This window comes from Besnoitia besnoiti, chromosome XIII (genome assembly GCF_002563875.1).
Source record: "Besnoitia besnoiti strain Bb-Ger1 chromosome XIII, whole genome shotgun sequence".
NCBI lineage: Eukaryota > Apicomplexa > Conoidasida > Eucoccidiorida > Sarcocystidae > Besnoitia > Besnoitia besnoiti.
In genome coordinates this window covers 251946-279041 of record NC_042368.1, presented here as the reverse complement: position 1 = coordinate 279041, position 27096 = coordinate 251946, and the positions used below count along the sequence as shown (strand labels likewise).

The 27096-nt window shown below is 60.1% G+C and overlaps 6 protein-coding genes across 6 annotated transcripts; 3 read left to right on the top strand and 3 right to left on the bottom strand.

Annotated features, from left to right (window-relative positions):
* Positions 1–515: 515 nt before the first annotated feature.
* On the bottom strand, positions 516–1836 carry BESB_030080 (uncharacterized protein; the record flags this gene model as incomplete). The annotated part of the gene is made up of 2 exons (XM_029361676.1): positions 516–683; positions 1306–1836. The coding sequence occupies 2 exons, from the start codon at positions 1834–1836 to the stop codon at positions 516–518; spliced, it is 699 nt and encodes a 232-aa protein (XP_029215143.1).
* Positions 1837–4366: 2530 nt separating this feature from the next.
* BESB_030070 (uncharacterized protein) lies at positions 4367–5086 on the bottom strand (the record flags this gene model as incomplete). The annotated part of the gene is made up of 1 exon (XM_029361675.1): positions 4367–5086. The coding sequence occupies one exon, from the start codon at positions 5084–5086 to the stop codon at positions 4367–4369; it is 720 nt and encodes a 239-aa protein (XP_029215142.1).
* Positions 5087–7639: 2553 nt separating this feature from the next.
* BESB_030060 (uncharacterized protein) lies at positions 7640–10480 on the top strand (the record flags this gene model as incomplete). Its single annotated transcript, XM_029361674.1, has 1 exon — positions 7640–10480. One exon carries the CDS (start codon positions 7640–7642, stop codon positions 10478–10480), a length of 2841 nt encoding a protein of 946 aa, XP_029215141.1.
* A 2040-nt stretch (positions 10481–12520) lies between these two features.
* Positions 12521–14212, bottom strand: BESB_030050 (EGF family domain-containing protein; the record flags this gene model as incomplete). Its single annotated transcript, XM_029361673.1, has 1 exon — positions 12521–14212. One exon carries the CDS (start codon positions 14210–14212, stop codon positions 12521–12523), a length of 1692 nt encoding a protein of 563 aa, XP_029215140.1.
* Positions 14213–16234: 2022 nt separating this feature from the next.
* On the top strand, positions 16235–17515 carry BESB_030040 (putative microneme protein; the record flags this gene model as incomplete). Its single annotated transcript, XM_029361672.1, has 1 exon — positions 16235–17515. The coding sequence occupies one exon, from the start codon at positions 16235–16237 to the stop codon at positions 17513–17515; it is 1281 nt and encodes a 426-aa protein (XP_029215139.1).
* A 2234-nt stretch (positions 17516–19749) lies between these two features.
* Positions 19750–26197, top strand: BESB_030030 (SRP72 RNA-binding domain-containing protein; the record flags this gene model as incomplete). Its single annotated transcript, XM_029361671.1, has 11 exons — positions 19750–19882; positions 20503–20783; positions 21083–21154; positions 21394–21616; positions 22012–22445; positions 22969–23019; positions 23573–23662; positions 23904–24239; positions 24783–25300; positions 25823–25896; positions 26106–26197. 11 exons carry the CDS (start codon positions 19750–19752, stop codon positions 26195–26197), a joined length of 2304 nt encoding a protein of 767 aa, XP_029215138.1.
* Between the last annotated feature and the right edge of the window lie 899 nt (positions 26198–27096).

Here is a 27096-nt window from a genome sequence, read left to right as displayed (position 1 = left end):
CCCGGAGAACGTGTAGATGGGTAGACTTGTGTGCCTCTACGTATTTGCTCAATGTTTTACACGTGTGCGCGCATGTCCATCGCGAAAACTGCCTATGAGCCCGACCTGAGTACGGGCGCTGCAAAGAACGAGGCGGGCTCAGGATCCTGTGGCTGGGGGCGGGGCGTGCCTGCTGCTTGAAGGGTGAACCTTCGTCCGCGATGTTTGACAAGAAAAGTTTTTTTTTTCCCTGCGAATCTCACGCAAAATAACCCTGCGACTCTCAGGAATCAGTCCTGCGTGCCAACTCCTCGACACTGTATGTATATAGACCTGCGTGGAAATATTCCCATTGTTGCAGGGATGTGCCTGAATGAACCGATCAAAATGCAGGCCTTTATTGCCCTACACGGCGCAAACGGACTGATGCTCTTCACCTGATGTTCAAGAAAGTGAATTTTGCATGCGGCAGGGCGCAGGGAGCCGTGTTTTGGCCTCTATAAGGTCTATATGCGCTGATGAGCAATTTTTTTCTGTCAGCTCAGGAGTCGCGAGGTTCCAGAGTACCCCAGGAGCTTCGGCTTGTCTCTGTGCGTCTTTTCTTTCTCTTCTCCGCCCTGCTCGGGCGTCCCGGCCTCCTGCACTTTCTTTTTCCTCTCCTGGTGCTTCTTGCCTTCCCGCTCGTCTCGCCTCGCCTTTTTCTTCTGCGCAGTCGACACAGAGACATCGCGCGAGCCCGTGTGCCGAGGAGAAAAACGACTTGCGCCGCGGAGGGGGAGCGCGTAGGTCTTTATGCATGCGTCGAGAAGAAGACGAGTAGAATCTCAGCACGCGCAGAGAGCTGAACTGTCAGCTGCAGGTACACCTACCTATACTTACATACACCTGCTGTCTATAAATATCAAGAACCTGCGGACACCTGGTGATTCGCCTCGCAGACACGCAAAGGATATCTACAGGCAGACGCTTCACGCCGAGATCAAGAATCTTGCAGCCTTCCTACGCACCGAGCATGTGCCGCAAGCGCATCCACAACCCCACTGCATATATACATATATATTGGCTATATATGCATATATATACGTATATATGTATACAACGGATGGACTACATATATACATATATATATATATATATATATATATATATGTAGAGGATACATATATGTACATATATATATATATATATATATATATATATATATGTATACGGATGTGGTGGTGTAGTCTCGCCCTCCCCGTTTGACTTATGTATGCCTCACGTGAGCTAGATCGCTGCTGTTTTCTCGCTTGAAAACCGCGCGCCTGGCGCTGCTGAGCGTCTCACCTTCCACCCGTCTTCCCTGTCGCCGCGGCTCTCGGCGCCGGACCCGAGGGGCGACGCGAGCGGCTGCGCGGCGGTGGCGGCGACGCCGTTCGGGTTCGCTCCGCTGGGAGGGTCGATGCCGGCGAGGACGTTGTTTTTCGCTTTTTGCTTTGCGCGGCTTTGTTGGTGCAAGCGGAGGAACTCGTCGAAGAATGGTTTGGTCAGCTGATAGGTGTTCACGACGTCGCGCGCGACTGCAAAAAGCAGATTGTCGTTCGGCGTGTCTTCCACCTCCTTGAGCACGTCGTAGACTGTCTTGCGGGTGTCGTGACTCTCGGGAATCGCGAGGTCCAGGGACGGTAGCCACGGGTCGGTTTTCGCCCCGAGAGCCCGCGCGCCAGGCCCCTCCGCAGCCGCTGCGGCCTCGCACGCGAAGGCCCCACAGAGGAACGACGGAGAAAGAAGAAAAAGGAGCAAACAGAGGACAGACGCCGCACGAAGCGAGCCGCGGGAGGATCCAGGGGAAGTCAGAGGCAAAGAGCCACGCGCCATGGCGAGTGCGAGCGGTTCAACACGAAGAGCAACGCAAGCATGCATGCGGGAATGCGGATCGAGCTTCAGCTCGGAGGCGAATTTGTTGCGGGAGACGTTAGGCAGCCAAGTCTTTTCTAGCCTCTGTCGTAAAGTATACTAGTACCTGTGCGTGTCCGAAGTCAGATAGACTAAACTGTCGACTGGGCAGCAAATACACCCAACATCTGTATGTACGTATGTGTGTAACTGCCGGCGTATAGAGGCGTTGCACACAGAGAGGGAGCCCTGAGGAGTGTGTTCGCCAGAAAAAAATTGACAGTAGCGGGGACAAGACGAGGAAAAGGTGACAGGCTCTTCTACGGCCTATCAGCTACACACAAAGACTAGGAAAATTTCCCTCTCAGCAGGCCCATGAGGCAGCGCATCGCGTGATGGATGGAAATTGACCCCGCGAGCACGCAAGGCGAGCGGAAAGCATGCTTTCAAGAATGAGTGTGCCATACAGAGAAGGGAACGTTAGACAGCGAGAAGGAAATAAAACCTCAACTCAATGACCCCGCTCAAACAAGGCGCGGCGCTACCCAGAACGCGGAAGTAAGCGCGCGGACACGATGACATAAGAGGCCGGAGCCGACTGTTTGAAAAACGTGATCCGCCAAAAAAAGAGGACAAAAGGGAGCACAGAGGACATCACTTAACCCCAAACAAATCTTCTGTTTGACGCAGCGTGCCGAGACGCGTGCGTAAGCGCGACCAACGCGACCAGGAAGCGAAAACACCCCAAAGGAGTGAAACGCAAGCCGATCTTCTACCCAAAAACTGCTGGGGCGTCTTTGAAAACCTGAAACGGCATGCGAGGGAGAAGAAAAATTGTCCCTGGTGTCCTACCAATTCCCATTCGTATACGCATAGCCTAGGGTTGAGCGTTATGCCAAGAAGAATATCGGATTTCCCTGATTATCTTTAATTCGTGGCATGGCGTCCACTTGGTTCCCCATCCACTATAGGTATCTATCTTGATGGTTTTCACCCTAATGACAGTTACCATCTTAACTATGCTCTTCTAACACTCTTTTCCTGATGAACCTGCGTCATCACTGAAATTCCACCTTCACATATCCCATACCGCCTCACAGTAATATTTATACACATCTCATAGAGCAGGTGCATGTCACATACATATATATGCATGTGCGACCACGAAGGTTCTCGTTGATGTGTGCTTCAGGCGGAATCGCGATTGCTGTGATCTGCCGAAGCTCCTTTTCTGTGGTCAGCCTCATCTCCGCTCTGGCTCCTTCAAACATCCTCTATGAATCTTGAATCTTTGCCGTTTTCCGCGTGGACCCCGGAAGTCGGCTTGCGGTCGCTCTCGCTGTACGCGGACACAGCGACCGGCAGCTCCTGTACGAACGTGCCTACCTGTGTGCACATCCACATACAAAGATATTTTCTCCAGATTATGGTCGCTGGCCGTGTGCAACGCAGTGGGGATTCAGCAACGTAGTAGACTGCACTTTTGCAACTCTGAAGTTGCATGCGGCAGTCTTCGTAGCGCACACCCCGCGACCCTTTCCTCTGGCCCGCCTCAGCCCCCAGAGAAAATGGAGTGCGCTGCGGTGTGAAGGAGACCGGGGCAAGCACAGCCCGTACTATACCTAGACTGAAGCAGCTCCTACATTTATATATATATATATATGTATATGTATATGCATATTTATACTTCTGTCTATGCCAGCTGCCATGAAGAGATACCCGTCTGTCTCTCGCTGTTTATATATATATATATATATATATAGTTGAGGACTTGGGATGACGCAGGCGAGGCGGAATTTGCTGGCAAGCGCAGCTCCCGGTACAGTACGCACACAGGGGTAAATTGTTTGCCTGCGAGTGCATGGGGCTTTAGACGAGTCGTGCGCGGTGTGCAGGTTCTTTGAGGCGTATCTGTGCTGACTTTGATGGAGAGCCTAGGGTGTTTCCTCAGGTGTTTTTAGAGGTTGGTGAAGAAGACGAAAAGAGGCTGAACCCCCAGGAAGAGTCTCAGCGTCAAACTCCACCCCGTGAACCGACGCACAAACACGCGCGAGCTGAAACCGGCTTGGACGAAGAAATGGAGAAGCGCACGCGCCGTTTGCAAGCGTATCTTCGCACGGAATCAGCTAAATGTGCATCTGTGTGGAGAGATTTATTCACTCTTGAAGGAGCTAGACTCCTCGTAATCCCCCGCATCACCACGGACGCAAAAACATGCATATATACACGTAACATGCATATATATTCATACACAGTTCATATATATATATGTAAATTGTACATATATATATCTGTAATACACATATATACGCATACATAATATATATATGTAAACATATACATATATATATATATATATATATGTTCTCCCCGAGGCAGGCTCTAGACGCGCGGGGCTTTGCTCTCACTCATCTTAACAGCGAGAGAAAACTACTACTCAGATGCTAGTCTAATCAGTAGCCTCGGCAGCGTCGCTGAGGGGTGCGCTACCTGACGGGCGACTCGATTTTTTTCAGTCCACGAGATCCTGAGACTGCGCCTGCGGCTGCCGGCAGGAGCCTCTTTGCCGCGAAGAGGTGGGCGCGCGCGCGGCCGCTGAGTCCTCGCCTCGCGGAGTCTCTCTCGCGCCTTCGCCCGAGGCCTCGCGCGAGCGTTCCGCAGCAGTCATTTCGACTTCGCCGCCTGGGCGCGTCTCGCGCGGAGGCCTGGGGGGGGAAGGCGCGGGCGCGAGCGCGGCGGGGCGGGCAGCCGCTGCGCGGCGCCGCTGCTGCAGCTCGGCGACTTGCTTCTCGCGCGCCTCGATTTCCCGCCAGTACCAGTGGAGGAGCTTCGCGAGAATCCAGACAAACAGCCAAATGAACACCGCCGAGAGCGTTATCCAAAAGTTCCGCTGGTGCCGCAGAATCTGCGCCTGTCTCCGCACGTCCAGCGACAGGCCCCGGGCCGCGGAGGGGGCAGGCGCCCCCCACGGGCCCGCGGGGGCCTGCGCCCCGTAGGGCCCCTCGGGGTCGAACGCGCGCGAGTCCCTAAGCACGCGCAGACATGTGCTCGCGAAGCGGAATAGCGAGTAAAAGAAAAACGCGGAGGAAATCCGCAGAGAAAAGCGGCGCCCGACGGACAGCTGCAGACAAGAAAACGAGATGCACGCGCGCTGCAAAAACTGGAGCGGCGTGCACAAGAGAACCGCCAACACGCCGCCCAGCGGAAGAATGAAAAACGCAATCTCCTTCATCGCGAAAAAGACACACGAGACGCGAAAGCAACAGAAACGAAAAATAAGTGCATTGGGAGCACACTACGAATATATATGGATAGATAGACGAAAATATAGGTGAATAGAGAGATATATGTATAGATATATACACACAGCCAGATAGGAATGTTAGCACGGAGAGACAGCGTCAACGAGGAGCAGGGGAGGGTTGCAGCGCCGCTCGCGCAAGCGGATGACAGCGGAAGACGAGTGTAGGTACAGACACTCTTAGAGACTACCAACGGCAGACAGAAGACTCTTCGCTTTCAACAAGGAGAAAAGAACTTTTCTTTAGTGCGCGCCCGTGGACTGCTGTTGACGTGTTTGAGCCCGCGAGAAAGCGGCGGAGGCTGAACGATCAGCCTTTGAAGGGAAAAGAGACAAACGAGAGGGACAGTCTGCGAAGAAGCACTTGAAGCACGCGAAAAAGTTTCAAGTCCGCAAGCTGAAAGGACTTCGCCGGGGCTCGCTTTGTGCGCGCAGGCGCATGACAGGTCGGGCAGAAAAGGGTTCACCCAGAGAGGGGAGGAGGCGGAGCTTTTCAGAAAAGCCCCCCAGGCAAGAACATGTTTTTCTTGAAAAGTTTTCTCCAGCGCATCTGAGAAGCGTGCGAGGAGTCTGCTGCGCAGCAGACGACGGGCGACGTAGCTTCTCTAAACAGAGCCGCCTGTGCCCACTAAAGCCCGCTCGTTGACGCCTCTGGATCGCGAAGGCGCGCCGCAAGAAGCGAGGAGAGGGACTCCAGGGCGTGCGTGTATGGCTGTATGTGCCGTAGCCGTATGACGTCGAAGTGAAGCTCCGAGGCGTGTCTTTCAAAAGCGAGTCTAGAGTCACTCCGCGCTTCGCGGGGCGATAGAAGTCACTGGAGGCAGGAAAGAGGGCGTTTGTCTTCGTCAGGGAAGGCGAATTCCGGGCGCAGATCCTCGGCTACGCGACAGCCTCGAGGACGTCAACTGTCTGCGCGGCTAGGGAGGGACAGTCCAGTTCGGCTTCCAGCGCCCGGTTGGAGCGACACACACCGCGCTGACGCCTGCCTCGACGTGCGCAGGCTTTCACTGGGCACGATGGAGAAAAAAAGACCGGACGCGATAGAGCGAAACCGGGAGAGGCGGCGGCAGTCCAGCGCTGCCACCCCGGGTGCACGAAAAACGCGGTTTTAGCGAGAGGAAAGACCGAGTTTGCGGACAAGCAACAGAGACTGACACGCAAGGCGTTTCACAACCCTTCTTGGAGTGTGTGCGATCGTCTCGTAGTGGAGAAGGCGAAAGAAAATAAGTGTCGCGGAGGGCCGCGTTTCTCTCTGCGACCGTTCGCTGTGTACAGCATGCAGCCTCGCCACGCCAGCCCTCCAAACGCTAAACACGGCGCGCTGCTGCCCTGCGCCTCGTCGACTCGCCAGGTGAATTTTCGTTTTCTTCCGATGATCCCTGTGTCTGGGAGTCCTCGAAAGCCGCGCGAGTTCGGTTACGTGCGTCGCTGGACACAGCGTAAAGAAATCGAGCTGAATCGGTTCGTTGGCGCCCGTGCGGCGGGTGTGCGTACAGTGCAGTGTCGACGGGCGGCATTGACTTTTTTGAAAAAGCATGCGCCGCGCACGAACTCGAGAGAAGCATCGCAGGCGCCTGTTTCGATCATCCCAAGGCGTGCCTCACAGGAAAAAGAACCTTCTCTGTCTCTTTCCGTGGCCTCGAAGGAGACCTGAAGCGGCGGCCCGGTGCGCCCGGTAGTGAATTCCGCTGTCGAGACGCGCCCGCTTGGCGACTGTCTGCACGTGCCTCGCCGGTTTTTCGTTCTTTCAGCGTCGCTGCGTGCCTGAACCGTTGAATCAAAACTTGTCTCCGCCCTGCGCCGACGATTTCGGCGGTAACTTTCGCGTTTACCGGGCTTCAGGCTCGAGTTCCCGCCCAAGAACCTCCCGCCGCGAGGGCATCCTCGACTGTCGCCCACGTGCCAGCATGCGTCTTCTTCCAGTCCGTGCCGGCGTCTTCTGAGCCGCCGCCCTTCTCCTCCTCCACGTCTTCCTCCGGTCGCTACCTCTCCTTCCTGGGCTTCTTCCGCGCCTTGTTCGTCCCTCCCGCCTCTGCGGGTTTCGCTTGAGTCGCCTCTATGCGGCGTCGCCGCCTCGCTCCATCTCGGCGCACTCTTTCGATTTCTTTTTGCTCGCCTGCCTGCGGCGCCTATTCTTCTTCCTTCTCTCGCTTCTCGCTGCCTCCACATTGCTCCGTTCTGTCGGCTCCGCCGGCTTGGGCCCTGCCGCTCTCTCTTGAGCGTGCCGGGGCTTGAAAAGCGCTGCTGCTCCACGATCCGAGGCCGGGCCCCCTGGGAGGAAAGAGGATTCGCCGAGCGCGAGGGCGCCGCCCGCGTCCTCAGGGAGGCGACCGAGTTTCTGCAGAAAAGGAAGAAAGCCGCAAGGAGGCGGAGGAGCTGCGCTGGAGCGCAGGGACGCGGGCGAGCTGAGAAGCATCGGGAGTCCGCAGCACGCGGACTTTGAGAGAAGGCGGCGCTGTTTAGGGTCTAGGGTTTCTGTTCAGAATGAATCCCCCGGGAGATGCCGCGGAGGAAATTCTGGCCGCACGCTGCGGAGTGTCGCAGGGTTTCCGCGGCGTCGCGGTCTGCGCGCCTCCTGCCGCGGCGACTCGAGAGACTTGCACCTCAGCCGCCCCCGCTCAACCCGACAGAAAAGGCTTCTCTCGTGTGTTTCCGAAGCCTTGGCCGCTGCCAAATGGAGCCGATGAGCTTGGCGAGGCCTGCTCTCTGCATGCTTTGCTCTCGCATGCAGCACAGCCGGCCGGCGGGTCGCAGCAGGACGCCTCACGCGTCAGGCCGTCGCTGACGGCGGCGCGGGGGGGCCGCTCCAGCTGCGCCAGATCGACATGCGGGTCCAGCGAAGGCAAAAACAACGGGTGCGAGGCAAGAAGAGAGCGAGCTCGAGTTTCGCCGGGATTGCCGGAACGCGGTCGCAGAGATGCTGAGGCGCCCCGCTCCTTGTCGCCCACGTGTGACCTCCTCTCTTCGCCTGTCTCTTCGTCTTCTTCCTACTCCTGCCGTCCGCGGGCGTCTCCATCGGCCTCCGCTTCTCCTGCCTCGCCCTCTTTCCCCTCTTCGTCTTCCTCCTCCGCTTTCTCCGCTCCGGCGTCTGCGTCGGCGCTGCCTCCTCCGCGGCCGTCGCTGACTGACGCCCTCCCAGACGACCTCTTGTGCGAAGTCCTTCTTTTTCTCCCCTTCACAGAAGTCGGCGAGACCGTTCCTCTCGTCTCTCGGCGCTTCTGCCACCTCGCACTTCTTCCGTTCATCTGGACATTCTTCTACGCGAGCGCCTTCTCCTCGCCGTCGCCTGCGCCGCCACTCGCGCTGCGCGCCGACGGCGGCGGCACCAAGGCGCCCTGCAGAGACAGCGGACCCGCCTCGCCGTCGGGCGCCGCGCCCCCGGCTGCCGCTTCTCTCCCTCCGGGCCTCGCGACCGCGGCAGCCCCGTGTCCTGCGGCGCGCAGCGGGGGTCGCGCGCGCGCCGTGGACAGCGAGGAGTCGCCCGAGGACGACGCCGTCTTTGCGGCCGCCCGCGCAGCCGCGGAGGAGATTTGCTTCGTGGAGATGGAGGCCGCGATGCGCCTCGGGCGCGAGCGCGCGGCGCTGCTGAGTCTGCAGCGCCAGGCCGTCCTCCCGGCCGCGGCGCCCGCTGCCGCCGCGCCCCCACGGTCGCCGGCGGAGACAGTCTCTCGGGCGGCTGCAGCGTGGTCGCTGGTGCCAGGCGGCGAGGAGCGCGGGGGGGCGCGCGAGGGCGTCTGCGCCTGCGCGTCGTCGTCTGCCTCGCTCTCGCCTCCCTCCCGGTCTTCCGCGGGGCCCCTCGCCCACCCGCCGCGCGCGGTCGCGGCGCTTCTTGCCCAGTGCCATGTCCAGCGCCTCCACCGTCTCTACGCACTCAGAGACAAGCAGGTGCTCCTCGCCAGCCAGCAGCGGGGCGCGCACAGCGAGGCCTTCTCCGCGGATCTCTTCCCCCCCCAGGCCCCGCGGGGCGGCGCAGGCGTGCGAAGCGACGCCGCCACGGCCTCGCGACGAACGGCTGCAGAGGCCGACGGCGGCGCGCGAGCGCGGCGACCCGGCGGGAGTCCGGGGCGGGGGCCCTCGGGGGCGAGTGGCGGTCGCCCTTCCTCGGGCTTTTCGCTGAACGACTACCTGTTCTTCAAAGACGAAGATGAGGGCGCGGCGACCGCGACTCACGCGCGGGAGACGGAGGCGCAGCGACCGGAAGGCGCGACCGCACCTGGGGGGCCCCCGCCTGGCGAGGCGGTTGTGAAGGCGCAGCCCCCGGGCGCGGCGGCGCCTCCTGTAGGGGCCCCGGAAGGGCCCGAGGACGCTCCGGTGGCAGAGAGCCCAAAGGGGGGGGCGGAGGCCTCAAAAAACGACGGCGCGAGGCGCGCAGGCGACAACGAGGACGAGGAGGAAGCGTCGGCGGCCACTGCGGCGGCCGCGGCCGCGAACGACGGGCCTGACGGCGGCGAGTGCAGCGGCGCACGTGGCGTCGAACAGGAGGCCGAAGAAGAGGCAGACATGGACGAAGACCAGTTTCTGGATTTGCTTTTCGGGCCCTCGGCGTCGTCTTCCGGCGACGACTCCGAGGGGTCCTCGCCCTGGGCGCCTGTCTCTTCTCCCGACGAGAGGGCGAGTGCGAGCCCCGGTTTCGGATGTGGAGCCCGCGCAGAGGCCGGCGGCGGGCTGCTGACCCCCGCGCAGGTGGCGGCGCGGCGTTTCGCGGAGCGGCCGCCGAGTTCGCTGGAGGAGGCCCTCGGGCTCTGGAAGGGCGCGTGGGGGGCCGCGGAGGAGGTCGCTGGCAGCGGCACCGACCGGGGGGCGTCGGGGGTCGCGAAAAAGCCAGTGCATGTGTGCCATGGGCGCTCCTGCGACATTTGGAGCGTGCCGCAGTTCGACTTGTATCTCTGTCGCGACTCTGGGCAGGTCCACTGCTGCGGGCTCCGCTGCGACCGCATGGTCCCCTCTGACAGCGACCTCGGGTTCCTAGTTTGCCCGGTCTCCGGGCTAATGGTCGATCCCGCGCTAGTCAACGTGTGGACGGCGCGCGAGCGGCGCAGCGCCCGCCCAGCGGATGGCGGCTCCGAGGACTTCGCCGCGCTCTTTGGCGAGCTGCGCGCGCGGAAGGAAGGCGACGCCCTCCGCATGCGCTCCGCCGAAGTCATGAACGAGCTGATGGTCGCCACCTACGCAACGGAGCTGCAGGCCGCCGGGGGGGCCGGCGAGGAAGACGACGAGATGGCTGGCGTCGGGGGCATGTTTGGGCGCTTCTGGACTGCCGGCTACCTGGCGGAGAACGAGGGCGAGCTACTACTCAGATCTAAGAAACGCTGCAAGTTCACGTGAACACATCCCGCGGGGGGGGGGGGGGGGGGGCAGCAGACACCCCCTTCTCCCCCCTCCCGCGTGGAAGGGAGAGCCCCGTGAGAGAGCGAGAGAGAGAGAGGGGCGGGCGCGAGCAAGTTCGAATGGAGTTTGCGTGTCGCTTCTGATATTCAGCTTTCGGGTGCCGTCTCTGAGGTCGCAAAGACGAACAACTCATGAACGAACAGGGGGTCCGCGGACGCGACACTCGTTTTGCAGTCTAGGCTGAGGCAGCGGCCGGGGAAAGGAGCCTTTCTCGGCCTGTCTCTGTTTGATTCGCGCATCGACGAAAACGGACTGCGGGCAGATAGTCCCTGTCAGTGCGGCGCAGCCAGAGATCTGTCTGTGGCAGCATGCGTCGCGAGGAATTAGGATTTGCGCCGACGCGGCAGCCGCCGGCGGATACGGTCCACCTTCGATGCTTCAGACTACCGCAGATAGGGTTGGTATGTATAAGCGTGGATACTGAGTGCATGATGCACACGCCAGCATGCGCCACTCCTCCTCAAGAAAAAGCACTGGAGCCTGTCACACGCACCTGCGTGCTTTCTTCACACACAAGGCAATACTCGGCATTGCCCGCCATCAAAGGAACGCCGTGGAACGAGGCAAGCGCCGGTAGAACGCAATTCGCCCTCGCGAGCCCGCAACCGATCCGACGGCTGGGGCGAGTCGTTAGCGTGTCTTACAGTCGCGGGGAACACCGCTGCAGCAGCGCCCCCTTCTCTGCTTTACAAAACTGCGAGTCTGTGCTGCTGTGAGCGCGGAAAGGAAATCACCCTTCCTGCCGTCAAGTAACATGCTTCGCGTATGCGTGCTTGCGGCTGTTCCCCCGCTTAGCTTGCATTTTTGCAGGGAATGGCGGATAGAAGGTGAAGGCGGTTTTTGCGCCTCGAAGCCCCGGACGACTCGCCAAATCTCAGGCTGTGTGCAGCCTTTTTTACCAGGTTGCGTAGCGGACTAGCAGGCGGGAATGCTGCTGCCTCTGATCCTAAACACTCGGTGCGTGGATGTCGGCAAGCTAGAGTTCGAATGAATAAAGTTTTTTCAGCAGTCGTTCACACGGGTTCGAGGAGTGAGACTGAACAAGCAAGCGCTGCCCTGAATGATGCTTCGGCTCCTGAGCGGGCTAACTATCCACATTCGTAATCTCAGTGGTTTGCGATAAAGTCATAACAAAGAATACTTACACAGGTCAGCCCTGCATGCTAAATCGCGGTGAAATCATGTTTCTGTCGTGCATATAAATATCTCAATGCTGGGCAAGTTCAGGATATACGGCCCAGTCAGCTCACTGCGTACTTAGGATCGGTTGTCTGTCGTCTAGCAGCGACCCGCCTTTCAGAGTCCCCCCGCCTCTTGGCGTCGCCTCTGAGCTCACCGACAATTGACACGGATACAAGGCTGTCTGTTCCTTCACACACCAATAGATGCGAAATGGAATGTCCCCAGATGACCGCAGAACTCTGAAAGGTGCTGGCGGAAGGTCCAGTGGAGAGCTTATGTCGACACGTGGCTACAGCTGCCGATGGTAATAAGCTATAGCTCATCACCAGACTCGAAAGAAGAATCATAAAACATCAGATTTCAAAAACAGACGCATTCTCACACACCGAACACGCAGAGCAAACGTGGTTACCGGGTCGCCCGACAACGTATTGCAAATTGAACATCTGCGCTTGCCCTAGTGCAAGGCCCAGACTTCCCGACACTGACTTGAACGTTCTCTGCTGAGAAGGGTTCTGCGTCCCTGATGCGACTGTGAATCCAACGCGGGTACAAAACGAAGCCATGAGCCGCCATCGTAGTTCTACGCGCCGAAGCCCGCGACGCGGTTTCAGCCTCTGGCAGCAGTGCAGGAATGACGCTCAAGGACACCTGCTGTTCAGCGAGTCGCGGTGACGAACGACATTTCCGCGCCAGCTCCTCTCTATCTCTCCCAAGTTGCATGGCGCGTTCGAGAGGCGGGCTTCTTTTCATGGGGCCCGTGGAAGCTCGCCTCCACAGGCTCCCGCCTCTCTCTCACGCGCCGAAGCCCTGCATGGAGTTCGTAGTTACGCTGCTGCTTGTGCTGTCGCTGCGGCCGGTGGCGCTGCTGGAACTGCTGGCGCTGCTCGCGGAGCTAGCTGCACTGTCTCCTCGTTCTCTAGCTTGTTGCTCCCACTCGGCTTGAACGGGGTCGCTGAATTCCTTGCCGGCGTCGTCGACCAGTGCGCCGAAAATCGTTTCCCGCTTCCTGGACACGATATCGTTGTCGTCTTCGGGGTCCTCGTCGTCCCTCGCGGCGGGCTGCGGCTTATTCTTCGCGCGCACGACGAAGTACACGACGCCGCCAATCAGGAGAAGCCCCAGAAGAGATCCGCCGACAGCGCCCAGCATCACTCCGACGTTCGTGCCCGAACCCGGGTCTGACTCGTCGGACCCCCCCGCACTCGTGGACGAGCCGCTGGAGCCGTCGTTGGGGGCGCCGCTGGAGCCGCTGCCCGCGGACGGCGCGCTGGGCTTCGCGGTGGTGCTTGTAGTTGAAAGGACAATCTTGGGTGGCGCCTTGTCTGTGCAGTGCGGCTGCACGCAGTCCTCCTCTTTGATGCACATTGCTTGCCGGTCGGTGTAGCGCTCCACGTAGCCTTCTTTGCATGTGCATTTGTAGGACAGCTCGTCTGGAGTGCAGCTTTCGACGGCCGCGGACGAGCCGCAGGGGCTCACGGAGCAGGCGTCGAAGGGCACGCACTTTTGGATGCCGTTGGCGAGCGTCGCCAGCCGGTAGCCGGGGTTGCAGACGCACATGTAGTCGTCGCGGCCTGCGACGCACTTCTTGACTGCAGCTTCGTCGCCGCAGCTGTTCAACAGGCAGACGTCCATGCACACGGGCGGCACGCCGCCGTGCTGGGGAGCCAGCAGCGTGAAGCCCGGGTTGCATTTGCAGGAGTACGTCGTGTCGCCCTCGCCCTCGCCAGGCACGCAGAGGCCCTCGCCGCAGGGGTTCACATGCTCACACATCTTCACGGTGCAGTTGGCGCCCTTGCCCACGTAGGGCGGCTTGCAGTCGCAGTAGACGCCGCCGTTTCGTCCGCTTACCGTCAGACACTTGGCGTTCGGGCCGCACTGCCAGCACTGCGACGCGGAGCAGCGCCCGTAGGAGTAGTCTGGCAGAAACTGGCTGTGCTCGAAGGTGCAGTGCAGCGGCAGATTCGTGCACGCATTTCGGTTCTTGCTGCAGCACTCGTCCTGGGGGCAGTAGGCCCCTACGTCGTTCACAGCTGAGTTGAAGTAAGGCCCACACCCTTCGCCAGACTCCGCGGAGCGGCACACCCACGCCGCGGTCTCCGGCAGCACCGGGCCCGTGGGGCCCATCTGGACTTCGCCCTCAGGGGCTTCTTCGCCCCCGGCCTCTGCGGAGCCTTCAGCTCCACTCTGGCTGGAGCCCGCGTTCTCAGACTGAGTCGCCGTCGTGTAGGACGACCCAGTCGAGGCCGCCGGCGCCGGCGCCGACGCCGCCGAGGAGTTGGGCTCAATACTCGCCACTCCACTGCCCTCTTTGTGGGCCCTGCGCAGCGCAGACGACGGCGTCGCGCTGTAGAGGAGGAGGAAGATGCTCATCACGAGACAGAGAGCTCGAGCCACGCCCACTGACGGGCACGCGCGACGCGACGCACGCGGCGCGCCGGTTGTGACCCGCCCGACGGCGAGGGCGGCAGATGCAGCCGGCGACATCGTGCCGCGGGAAAGGAGCCTGAAGAGAGTCTGAGACGACGATGCAGCCCGCTCAAAGGGCGTTGGGAGAGCTGTTCTCACGAACCAGGCCTCGAGGACAGAAAAAGAAGTCAAAGCGCGAACCCAGCAAGCAGCTTCGAGACTCAGTGGATCCCCCTGGCCACCGACCTCAGCGTAACGCCGCGACGATCTGGGCGGCCGTGGGCCTGCAAGGACGTCGCAGCCTGGCCTCCGCAGTTGGCAGACTCTTCCCGTTCCCGAGGGAGCGAGAGAGAGAGTGGGACTGAGCAAGCTGCAGGCAAAAGGACTACAAGGGTTCAGGGCGGGGGGCGCGTTTGCCGCCGTGAGGCCTGAGCACCAACTCGGTCTTCATGCGAAGCGCTTGCGCAAAAAAATAACAAGAAGGAGTATCAAGAAGCAGTTCCGGTCCGTGTGGCGAAACAACGGTGAACGGATCATGGGGGTGTAGACTACTGGGCTCGCGCAGCGCCGTCACTGGTAAAAGTCAACGTCGGCGCGTCGTTGAGTCCGACTGGATGTAAGACCTTTTATCCGCCCCCTCTCATACCAACCACACAAGATAAGCGTCGAATGCGAGAGGGCCTTGTCGGGTTTTCCAAGAAATCCACAGCGCAGCCTCCGAGCGGAGGGCAGCGACAGCCACGCGTGCGGCGGTAATCGCGGCCGGTTGGCGTAGCCCGGTCTTGGAGCGCAGATGCTCTATACGGCTAGTGCTGTTCGTTACAATTCGTCAAGAAGGGTTTGTCTGGGGAACCCTGAAGGGATGTTGGGCTCCAAAAGTACCGTCCAGGGTCGAACGGAGGCGCGGAAACCGAGACCCGGGGCCCGCGAAAGCCAGTGCCGCGCGAGTCGCTCAGCGCGAGGCGAGGAGACCAGTAAGCCGCAGCGCCCGCGGTCTAAGAAGAAGGCGACGAACCTTGAGAGAGAAGAATGCACTCAGCACTTTACGTTGCAGGACGCTCTAGGCCAGCGAGAGACTCAACCCTCACTGAATCGACACGTTTCGAGGCCGATGCAACACCTCACTTTTGCTCGGCGGCCTGCGCCTCGTTGCGCGGCACGCCGCAGTTTTGGAGCCCGACGGCCGCGCCAGGGACGACGGTTCGTGCGGCTGACACTCGGGCATATCCACGGAAAATCGACGCACGTGCAGGAAAGGCGCAAACTGCCAAGTACTTGCCTTTCTCTCACCCAAAGGAAGCACATTCTTCCTCCGCGGGTTGGCACCTCGCCTTTGTCGCATGCGGCCAGTCTCCAGGCGGGGTCGGAGGCTCTATGGCCAGGCCTTCGAGCCCAGCTAGCTGCGCCCTCAAACCGGGCTGGAAACGGCCACACGCGCCGCGCGCCACTGCAACTCCACCCTCCCGAGCCGACGACACCGTCTCTTTCCGCGGTTTTCCGGAGTTCCGGCGGAAAAGCGCTCAAAGAAAAAGCGAATTTTCGCCGTTCGTGGCCGTGTGTGCTCCTGTGTAGGGGAAAAGGGCATCTGCGTAATGCAGCAACTCTTTCACGCGAGAACGCAGAAAGACGACGACGCCGTTTCAGCGTCGACTCTGGTGCCTATTTTTGCTCATCCACCGCTCTTCTTGTTCGTCGCTGCGTCGCCAGCGTTCCTTTCAGGCACATGCGAGGAGAGTGCGCTCTCCGCACAGAAACCCTACTACGCGTTTACGTAAGCAAGTCGGGAGCGTGACAGGACCTGCACTCTTCCAAAGTGAACTGTCTGAGAGTTCCTTCGTTGCCGATTTTCCTTCTGAAACCAAGTCGTCCCTGCCCGCAGATCGGCTGTATCCTTCGTCCTCTCTGGGGGCGCGTGCCGCGCTGCCGAGCGAGGAGCGCCGCCCCGTGCGAAAGGCTCGTCTCCCTGTAAAGTCTAACGCGAGGTCTCGCACACTGTGGAGTGTGTGAGTCGGATCGCCCTGTACGTCCGCAAGCAAACTTGCCTGCTTCGCGCCGATCGCCTCAGGCGCGGGTCCCCACCTCTCTCGCAAGCTCTGCACCATGAGTCCGTGTAACTCTCGCCGAGAGGCCGTGCGCGTCGTGCGCCTCCGAAGCGCGCTGGCAGACTTCGCTCCGCAGGGCGCGCCTTCCGCGGCGCCTCCTCGAGCCACGCGTCCGCGCGTCCACAGGCGCGTCCTGGGGTTGTTGGTGTCGGCGGCGCTGTGCGCGTCAGTCTCTTCTTTGTCGCGTCCAGTCCTCGACTTTGGAGCGGCGGTGAAGCTGCGCCAGGCGGCGGAGACCCAGGCGCTGGCGGAGGCGGGCGCTCAAAGGGAGGACGCGGTGCTGCCGGCGCGGTCGGAGTGGCTCTGCCGCGAGGCGTACAACGGCGAAGGCTGCGGGAGCGCGACGAATGCGGCGCTGGGCGCGACGGAGGCCTACTGCCAGGAGGAGGACTGCTGCCCGACGTTCAAGCCCCAGTGCACCCACGCGACTGGCTTGTGCGCGACGGAGAGCTACTTGCAGCAGCAGTACAGCTGGGGAAAGTGCAACAAGACGCAGTGCGCGCGATGCGGGCCGAATGCAGTCTGCGGGTACGTCCCCAGCACGTCCTCGGTGCGCGGCGGCGTGTACTGCACGTGCAAGAACCCCTTCGTCGGCTCGGGCGCCTCCTGCATGCTCGAGGTCTGCAAGGGCAAAAACCCCTGCGGCGAGGGTACCTGCGTCCCGAGCGCCGACTCGAACAAGCCGTACGACTGCGAGTGCAGCCCCGGCTACGCGGTGCTGACCTCGGGCAGCTCGCCGACCTGCATGGACATCTGCAAGTTCAGAGGCTGCGGAGACCCCGAGGGCGTCGAGGCGTGCATCGGCGGCGTCGACGCGCACGTCTGCGTCTGCAAACTCGGGTACCGTCTCGCGGAAGACAGCGCAGGCCCCAGGTGCGTCAAGAGCGACCCCTGCACCATCTCGCCCTGCGGACAAGCGGACGCCGTCGAAAAGTGCGAGCCGCGTCCCAACGGCATCGAGTACGTCTGCACCTGCACTCCAGGCCACGTCGTCCGCTACGTGAACGGAACCCAGGTCTGTCTGCCCGAAGAGCAACCCTGCAACGCCCCTCTCTGTTCCCTCGAAGGCCCAGACTTATCCTCCGCGACCAGCACCTCCACCAGCAAAACCGCGACGAACGGCGCAACCGCCGAAAACTCCACAGGCGGCAGCTCCACGAATGAAAGCGAAGGCGTGAACGCGGGCGCGATCGCAGGCGGAGTCGTCGGCGGGCTGGCTGGGCTCGGCCTCATCGCCGCCGCGGTGACCTACAGCAAGCGGCGTAGCGCGGCGGACTAAGAGCTTGGAGGATGCGCCGCGCGCCTGACAGCTTACGCAGCTGCCTCCTTGCTGGCAGACGAGTCAGGCTCTCCCCAGGGACGACGCCTCTGGGGAAGACGGTGTGCCTCGGCTCGCCTGCAGGGGGGCGCGTCTCCGCGTCGCGGGTTGTCCGTCACGCGAGGGTAGATCTTTTCTTTCGGCAGTCGCGTGGCGAGACATGCTGGCAGGCTTGAGCCAACAGCCGCGATGATGCCGCTTCGAGCTCTCGAGGCCGTCTGCCACGCGTTGAACCGGGAGAGTGCGGACTCCGACAGCACCTCGCCTCTTTTCTCCAGCAGCACCTTGCCTCATCGATCTGGCTGCCGCACGTTACCCGCCGACACGGCCGGAAAGGTGCTTTATTCAAAACAAGATGTGCTTCGCCCACAGTTTTCTTTTTCAGCACACTGAATTTTTTAGCGTTTCACCTGACAGCATCAGGAACGTGACGCTCCGCTCCCTACGAGGAATGGCGTGCTGCATCGGTGTTACGTTCAGTCAAACAGAAGGGATACGGGAAACACCACCGAACTGAAATTGTCAATAGGATGCTTGAACACCGCAATCCATTGGATTGTCACGGAACTCGATAGCGCGGAGTCGAACCAAGCGAACCGAGCCGCCGCTGAAAACACTCCTCGCAGTCGAGAGTGATCGCCAGCCCCTGTGCGGCGCAACCCAGAAACGAGTGTCTGTCGCCCGACAGCCAGCAGCTGCAACCTTGCAGAGCTAAAAGTCTCATCCTAGTGGCTGACTTCACTACACACACGGCTCCCATCGTTATTGCGCCGCGCTACGCTTACAAATCCAACGCAGCGATTCAGAGGGCTACGCCTCCCCCTACCTTTCCCCCCCTGTTCAGGTGATAGACATTCCTTTACTGAGTCCGATCAGCTCTGAAGTTCACACAGATGAACTCGCTCCGATAGCTTATATATCAAAGTGCATCATCTTCTGTGGCGGGCACTTCTCCCGGCTGCGAGATGTTTTGAGTGGTGAACCCGGTGGAGAACTGCGTAGAGGACTGCGCTGCTGAGTTGTCCGCGCTACAGATAGGCATACGCCCAGCACGCGGCGCTGGTGAGCGGCATCCTAATCCTCTTCCCTCACGCGATGGGCGCCAGTGGATAAAACTGGAGCTGCGCTCCCAAAGTTGCTACACGCTTTCCTGTCGGGCTGGTTCAGATCCGCTACCGCTGCTGCGCTCTTTGACCTACGCGCCTAACGGGCGCTCTGGCTGGTCCCACGCAGAGATACAGATGTCTGTTTTCAGTTCTGGCAGATCGGTGTGGCTTGGAACTATTCGACTTCCACTCGGAGGGGGGGGGGGGGGGGGGGAGTGGCTTCTAGGAGTCGCGTCAGTGTGTCCACGAGACGAGCTGGCGAGCTCGTTGGCAAGACTTTCAGAATGCCGGCGCCGTCCCTACCGCGACGCCTCCTATCTCACACACGTCTGCCTCAGCCGCGCCAGCTTGCATGCCCAGACATGAAATTCGAAAGTGTCGTAGTGCCTGTTGTTGCTCGCAGTCTCTGACGGGCAAGGCAGCGGTGTCGCGTAGGTCACAACAGGGCAGGTTCCCAGCACGCATGCAAGCAGTTCGCAGCGAATAATGAGTTTGGCATGACGAGCGGCATTCTCGGGTTTGAAAGCTCAGTGGCGAGGACGAGGATGAGGCAGAACTACTTGTGTGAGCCTTGCGGAGCGGCAAACCGGGTTTTCTCACGAGTCAGTGGCTGCATAATCGGCAAGAATCTTGCCGTCCCCTCTTCCGCGGCACGCGCATGCAGGAGGGTTCTCTGCCTGTCTCCTGGGAGTCTACATGTGTCCAAGGTATTCCGCGTTTCGATTGATTCTTCCTGGCAATTTCGCTTCTTCAGGCGGCGGAGCGTCAACATTCGTGCTTCATGGGTTTTCTCTTTGAAACGTGACAACCTGTCTGGAGCCGGAGGCCTCGATCGGCGTCGCCTTGTGGTTCGCCCTTTGCGCCGGTGCCTGCTTTCTTTTCTTGTCAACGCGACTTGCTTCCCCGGGGGGGGAGCGGGTTACCTAAACGGGGTAAAGCTCCCAGTTTTTTTCAGTCTTCAGTCCGTGCTGCCTAGTTGTCTCAACTCTCTCTCGGGCTTCCAGAGCGACGCGTGCGAGCAGCCGAGCGCCGCACCGCAAGGTGTCTTCGCCGCTTCGCCTAGACACTTTCCTCCACTGTGACGAAGAAATGACCGGCGAAGCTGGAAGGAAAAAGGCGGCGGAGCCGCCGTCTGCGGAGGAAGTGACGGCGCTCTTCCGCCACGTCGAGGAGCTCCTTCAGGAGGAAAACTTTGAGCAGGCGCTCAAGGTCTGCAACAAGCGTAGGTCACCCGACTGTGTTCGCGCAGCGGCTCGCTCTCATGAATGTTTAGGCCTTCCCCTCCTAAACGGCCTTCTTGAACATCGCCTCGCAAGAGGCGAAAACGTGCCTTGGACCGGCAGCCGCCCGCGCGTCTGCATCTCTGAGCCGAGGGTTGGGGGGGCGGGGGTGCGAGAGCGGAGGTGCCTCGGCAGGCTGAGCGGAGCGCCTGGCCGCGGTGTCTGCCTCTTTCTTTGCTTGAATACGATTCAGTGAGGTCGAGCGAGGCACATCTCGCGCTCGCGTCAAATCTTCCGGCGAAGGAGTCGCAGCTCCATGTGCGGCTGTCGCCTGCCGCAGCCGTGCCTCTCGCGCGGCTTCTGCACGTCTTCTGGGTATTCGCTTCCTTCGTTTCGCGTCTCCGCCGTAGACTGGCGCTCGCTCCCACTCCCGCGCGCGCACGCGGACGTCTTCGCCGTTGCCTTGGTTGAGGGGGTAGGGTCGCTGCTGCTCGCTCCGGGTCTGAAAGACTTAGTTCCAGCCTCTCCGCGTGTCGTTTTGCGAAGCCGCCCTAGTCCAGCCAGGCGCAGGGCGCATGTGTATGCTGCGTCTTCTCGTCTCACTGGGGCATTCTGCGCGCAGTTCCGCTCGACGACGACAGCGGCCGCTGCCGTCTGTTCTGCCTGCTGCAACTGGGTCGCTGGCCGGCGGCGACGGATCTGGTGAAGACTCTGAAGCAGCTGAAGGCGGCGGAGGCGGACGAGGCGGCTGCCGCACGCGCGTACCTCTTCGAGGAGGCGTACTGTCTATACAGACTGAACCGCGCGCAGAAAGCGCTGCAATTGATCGAGGAAAACGCGGAGGTCGTTCAGAGCCTGCCGCAGGATGAGCGCCTCCGCATCACGCACCTGAAGGCGCAGACGGTAGGGTCGCCGCACGCACAGAATTGGAAAGGCCGAAACACGAAATAAGGGCGAAAGAAGACGGTTCAGGGCGGCAAAAAAAAATCTCCCGGCCTCGAGGTCTCTTCACCACGGGCAGATGCCCCTCTCCCTGCAAGCACCGCGGGCGCAAACTAGTGGCGCGTGCCTTGCGCGTCTCTCACTGGAAGCCCTGCCTGCGTTTGTGGAGGTCTTTTTATCGCGAGCGCATCTCTTTCGCGCACATTTTTGGGCGGCCGCGAAAACTCTGCTCATTGCTCTGAGCCTGCGTGTACGCACAGCTGCATCGTCTGGGAGACTACGACGCCTGCCGCGCCATCTACGAGGAGCTGCTTCAACACGACTGCGACAATGTAAGGCTTTTTCGCGTGCGCGTAAGCGCAGCCACAGATGCGCGGAGAGAGGGTGAAGAAGAGATATCGAACGACTCTCTGCGCGTGGTGCGGTGACCTGTGACGGCAGCCGTGTCGATGTTTTCTCGTGTGCGCCATCAGAGTCTAAGGACGAATTCTGCGCGTTCAGGAGAATGTGCTTCGTGAGACTTCGGTTTCTTCCACCCGCTCGCGGCGTCTGTGCGTCTGCGGTTGCTCAGGAGATGTTGTTGGTCAACTTCCTCTCCGCAGTCGTCTGCGCGGAGTCGCGGCTGGGCGGCGCCGGCGAGGCGCGCGGGAAAGCTTCCCTCGTCCCGCCGCAGCTGTGGCAGCGCGTGGAAGCCAATCTAGACCGCACCTACGAGTTGCCTTTCAACGCCGCCTGCCTCGCGATCCACGAGGGTCGCCTCGACGACGCGGAGGATCTGCTGCAAAGAGCCAAAGGTGCGCCCGCTCCTATCGAGACGCACACACGTGGAACTTATTGCCTCTTCTTCCACAATGACCTCATGGAAAATCCCGTGTTTGGTTCACAGGCACAATAGTTGTCGTCATGTCATGCTTGGCGGAGACGCATGCAGACAGACTGCCACGGATACGCTTCGCACCTCATGCATGCATCCATGCATGCCTTCTACATGCAGGCAGGCCTACAGAGACGTATATATATATACACAATTGTCTATGTATATGTATACATACGTACTATGTAGATGTATGGATATTTATATATATATATATATATATTCATGTATATGGATTCACATGTGCGCATGCCTAGGGAAGCGGATGCGTTTCGGCGTGGTGTCTCTGTGTCTTTTGCTGGGCGCTTTGCGCAGCTCTGTGCGCGGAAGAAAGCGGAGTGTCGAACCCCGACGACGAAGAGGAGGCGTTCGCCTTTGGGGACTTGGTGGGCATCCTCGTTCAGTCGGCTTATCTTCGAGAGCGGCAGGGTCGCGCCGACGAGGCCCGCGAGCTCTACGCGCGTCTGCTGCAGCACCTGGGCGACGAGGGGCACCCAGGGCGGAAGGCGCCGCCGGGGGACGAAGAAGCGAAGGCCCCAGAGGAGGAGCTCGACCTATCCGTCCTCGCTGTGGCGCACGCGAACGCCTTCCTGGAGGCTGAGAAGCAGCGCGCGCGCGCCGCGGCCGGCGAGGAGGCGAGCGCCGAAGGGCGCCTGTTGGCAACTGCGACGACGCTTGACGACATCCTCAAACGCCTCTCGCGCGGAAGAGGCCCCCAGGCCCTCGAGCAAAAACTGACTCGAGCGCAGGTGAGTGGAGCGGCCGCTGCAGCGCAGAGGGAGGGGAGGCCGAGGCAGAACTCTCGATAGGCGGCGCCACAAAGATTCAGTGATTTGCGTGAGCGGATGAGCGGATGTTTGTACCCGCATTCGACGACGCTGACGTTAAGGAGAGTGGGAGACGCTACACGACGCCGTACTTGGGACTGCGTTGGTAGGAAAACATCCCACAACTGCGCAGCGACTTGAAACGTTGAAGCTTCGCGTTTCAGAGGCCACGGCTACTTCGCTCCAGGGGCACCAGAGCGCAGGCGCGTGCAGCGTGTGCGAAGCGACCGCCGCGACTCGCTGCGAGTCGCCGCGAGCGCAGGCTGGATGTAGAGTCGGTTTTTTCTTGCTTTTTGACGAGAGAGCGAGAGCGACGACTCTTTTTTTGAGGGGGCGGGAGAAGGGAAGGACTGCCCCAAAAGCGAATTCGCGTATTCTTTTTCCTAAACCCTAAACCCTAAACTGAAGTGTCTGTTTCGCTGCCTCGCGTGTCGTGTGGTGACAGGCCCTGGCGCTGGCGACCCACCGCTGCGTCGCGTTCATTCGCGTCGGTCGGGTAAGACAAAACCGCGCGCTGCAGCTCTCTCCGCGCGTCTCGCAGCCGAGTGCCTGTCTGCACAGATGCCTCTGAGAGGGCGCCTAGTGCTCTGCAGGGGCCTGGGGCCCTTTCCTCTGTCGAGTCCGTTTTCCAGCCCACCCTTTAGTTCTGTGCCTGGCCTGCTTCGCATTCCTGTTCACCATATCTCTCTCGTTTCTCTCTGGGTTCGCGGCGTCTCCGCTTTCGTGTGTAGGTACGTGTGTGGGGCCAGACACCCTTTTTGGATTTCGTTTTTCTCAAAAAACCTGTGTGCCTGCGCTGACCCGCGGCGACTTTTGTATCTGCGGCAAGACGGCGCCGGTTTTCGCTGCAAAAGTGTCACGGGAGAACTGCATGTCCTCTCGTCGCTTGGATATCCAGTCAGGACTCCGTTTTGAACACTGAAACTCACTCTTAAGGTCGAATCCCATATGCTGAATAACTCCGAGGGGGCGGACAGAGAGGAAGAGAGAGAGATAGGCCCTAGGCCCTCCCCTTACGGTGGAAACAGAAAACTTTTCTTCTTTTTCAGCTCGAAGAAGCGCGCAGACTCCTGGCCGTGTCGGGCACGAAGTTCGGCGCGAAGCATCCCAAGCTCCTCCTTGTCCGCGCTGCCCTCCAGGTAAAGCCTCTCTCTTCTCTTCTGTTTGTCTCTTCTGCTGCTTCTGTCGCGCGTCTGCCTCCTTCTTTCCGTTTCTCTACGGGGTTTGCGCATGCACGGAGCTTGCGCGCGGGTCTCTGTGCGTCGTGCAGTTTGTGCACACCTTCTCTCAGCGCCCGTTTCTTCTTCTCACTTGTTTTCCGCCTCTCCTCTCTCGCTCGCGACCTCGCTGCTGCTTCTCCTAGTGTGTCTCTGCTTGCAGCTGGCGGGGGGGCGCCCCGCGAAGGCCGAGGAGCAGCTGCGCCAGGTGCTGTCTGCGCCTTCGCTGTCGGCGGCGGAGGCGGTGCGGGCGCATCTCGCGCTAGCGGCGCTGCGCATCGACCAAGGCGATGCGGCAGGCGCGGCGCGGCTGCTGGTGCAGGCCCGCGCGCGGCTCGCGGACTTTGACAGCGAGGCTCCCCCTGGCGACGCGGAGCAGGCAGACCTGCGGCTCACGCTGCTAAGAGGAATCGTTGCCCTTCAGCAGCGCGCCGGCGACGCAGAGGGCGCGATGCAGTCGCTCGACGCGCAGCTCCAACTCTGGCGAGACGGCAGCCAGGTGAGAAGAGAAACCGCGAGCCGTGCGGAGAAGGTGGGAGCGAGGCTGCGACGGGAGGCGGTGTCTACGGGGGGCAGGTCTGACAGCGATGCTGATTGTTGATCGCAAGCGCTTCAGCAAGCGCGACACGCGGGCTTTCTATTCATTTCGCGTAAATAGAAGAGCCGCGAGGCAGGGAGATGCCTTCGCAGCGTAGCCGGGGGATGTGAGGCTCTGCGCCGCTCAAGGCCTTGCTGCTGCGGCGCCGGCCGAATCCGTGTGTGTTCGCGAGCTCCGGCGATGGCGTCGTCGAGCGCGGCATGCATGTCTCTGTTGTCGGTTTTGCTGTCAACTTGTCTGTAAGTTCATGAGCATTTTCTCACCTTCTATAGAATATATATTTTCCACTGTTGGTTAGACCTCGCCCTAGAGCAAGATATATGGTTGTCTACTAACAGTGCTGTGTGTATAAGGCAAAATCTCCTCTTCAAATTCAGCGTGAGCTACCTGTGGGAGAAAACTCAGGTGCTGCGCTTCTGACGGGTCGTCTCTGCGTTTTTCCAGAGTGGCGGCGATTCGCGCTACGTGGTTTCTGTTCTCCTGACTGCGGCGGCCTCGTGTGCGGCGCTGGGGCACTGGGAAGCAGCGGCGGCGAAGTGCGAGGAAGCGTCTCAGCAAGCCTTGCCAGACTCGCCTGAGTATCTGCACGCGCTGGTGGGCGCAGTCGACGCGGCCTCGCACGCCGGGGGGGCACTGTCGGGCGCGGAGGCTCCGAAGGACGCGGCGAAGCGCCTGGCGGAGCTGAAGCAGCGCCTGCCCGCCAAAGTCCTGCTGCTCGACAGCGATGAAGTCGAGAAGCAAGATCCCGCCTCCGCGCACCTCGGCGGCGGCCCGCAGGGCGCGCGCCGCAAGGCCCGCGCCGCCGGCGAGGAACCCAGCGGGCCCGGCGGCGGAGACAGTGGAGACGCGGTCGCGAAGGCCGAGAAGAAGAAGAAGCGCAAGCCGAGGTGGCCAAAGGGCTTCGACCCCAACGAGCCTCACCTGCCGCCCGACCCCGAGCGCTGGCTGCCCAAGTGTGAGAGGTGAGCGTAAACAGGTGGCGGCAGACAGGGTGAGCCGCGAAAAGACGACGCCCATGCGCGTAGGGGAGGCGGAGTCTCACGGGAGAGACAGAACGGAGACGAGGGCCGCTCCTGAGCAAAGGGGATCAAAGGGAGGGGGGGAGGTGGGCACGCGACACGACGGCAGAGAGGGAGAGAGAGAAAGTGTCGCGGAAAGGCGAAGCGGCTGCACGAGCGGCGGGCAGGTTTCAGAGGAATGCATGCGCGAGATTGTTCGATACAGAGCAGCCCCCACAGAGCAGCGATATTTGTCTGGGTCATGCCGTCCTTTCTGCCTGGGTAAATCATGCCTCCTGTTGGTTATAGAGCTTGTTAGAGATTGGGAAGTTTTAATTTTCTCCCTAGTTTTCCAGAGATGTATTATTCAAATAAATTTCTCATCATAGTATTTGACCGTATGCTTAAACAACCATAAATCCCAAGGCAGTCGAAGTTTATTCACAATTTTTCGAATTTGTTCCTGCTGCCTGCCCGGCTTTCCAGAACGGGATACAAGAAGATGCTACGACGACGCAAGGAGGCTGGCCGCGGCGGAGCCCAAGGCGCTGTCGCTCCGGGTAAGTTCTCTCACAGCGGCCTGCAGTCAAAGCAAACCCTGCAGGACTTCATCTTCGTGGCCAGCCCCTCACATATATGCTGCGCCCGTAGGTGTACCATATATTTGATTCTGTGAATCTATACATCTATGTGTATATATGTAGATGTTCAGATGTAGGGAACTCCTCAATTTGCGGGTGCGTTTTTTTTCGAAAATGGCTTTCGTCAGGAACTGCCGAAGCGACGACAGGCTTCCGCAACACCGGACCGAGCACGGCCAAGACTGAGGCGGCTCGGGACACAGGACGCAACGTCGGGTAACTCTTTTCCGAAATTTTCTTAAAACACAGCTGAGTGAAATGGGGATTTCTTCTTGCGAGGTCTGAAAAGCATGTTTTCGTGCGGGCGAAGCGTCGAGACGCGCGCCGCGAAAAACTTCGCGTAGTTGTAAGTGCGGCTGTATCCTGTCCTTGTAGCGTTGTGCAGGGAGATGCAGAGGTAGACAATCAGAGATATAGACACACACAGCCTCACATCCGCCTCCGTATATATATGCATGTATGTGTGTATAAGTGTGTATATATATATATATTTATATAGTACAAGCATACATGTATATGTATATCTGAGGGCAGTTCCTCCATGGCGTGTGGTGCGGGACTCCTCCGAGACAGCTTTGCGTTGTCTGTTCGTTTCTTCAGGAGCCGAAAGAAGCGCGGCGCGAGGAAATGAGCTCTCGAGGGCCCGACGGGGGTGTCTTCCGTAGAGTAAAGGCCTGCAGGTCTTTCACTGAATTCCTGGGGGGCATGTCGGCAGTCGATACGTGCCTCGAAGGAGTTTTACGCAAGGAACATCAGGATCAAATCCCCAACTTTGTAGTCGCAAACGCATAAATTTATGTGCTTCCACCGTGTATGTATATCAGTCTGGACGACAAGCGCATGCGAGACTCTACCGACTTTGTTCTTTCTGAGTTTGACCTCTCATTTCGTCGCGGGTGCGACGTGGTGCAGCGACCGCGCGATTTGCCTTTCGTGGTCTCAGCACGACGTAAGCAGATAGGGATATAGACAGGCGAGGCGAGCGAAGAAACAAATCGAGAAAGGAGAGCACTCAGGAAAGAAAGAAGAGAGCGGCTGCAGGGCAGTGAAGAATGAGAAATCGGATTTTACCTTGCGCTTCAGATACGCAGTTTCCTTTGCCGTTCACCGGCAAGAAGA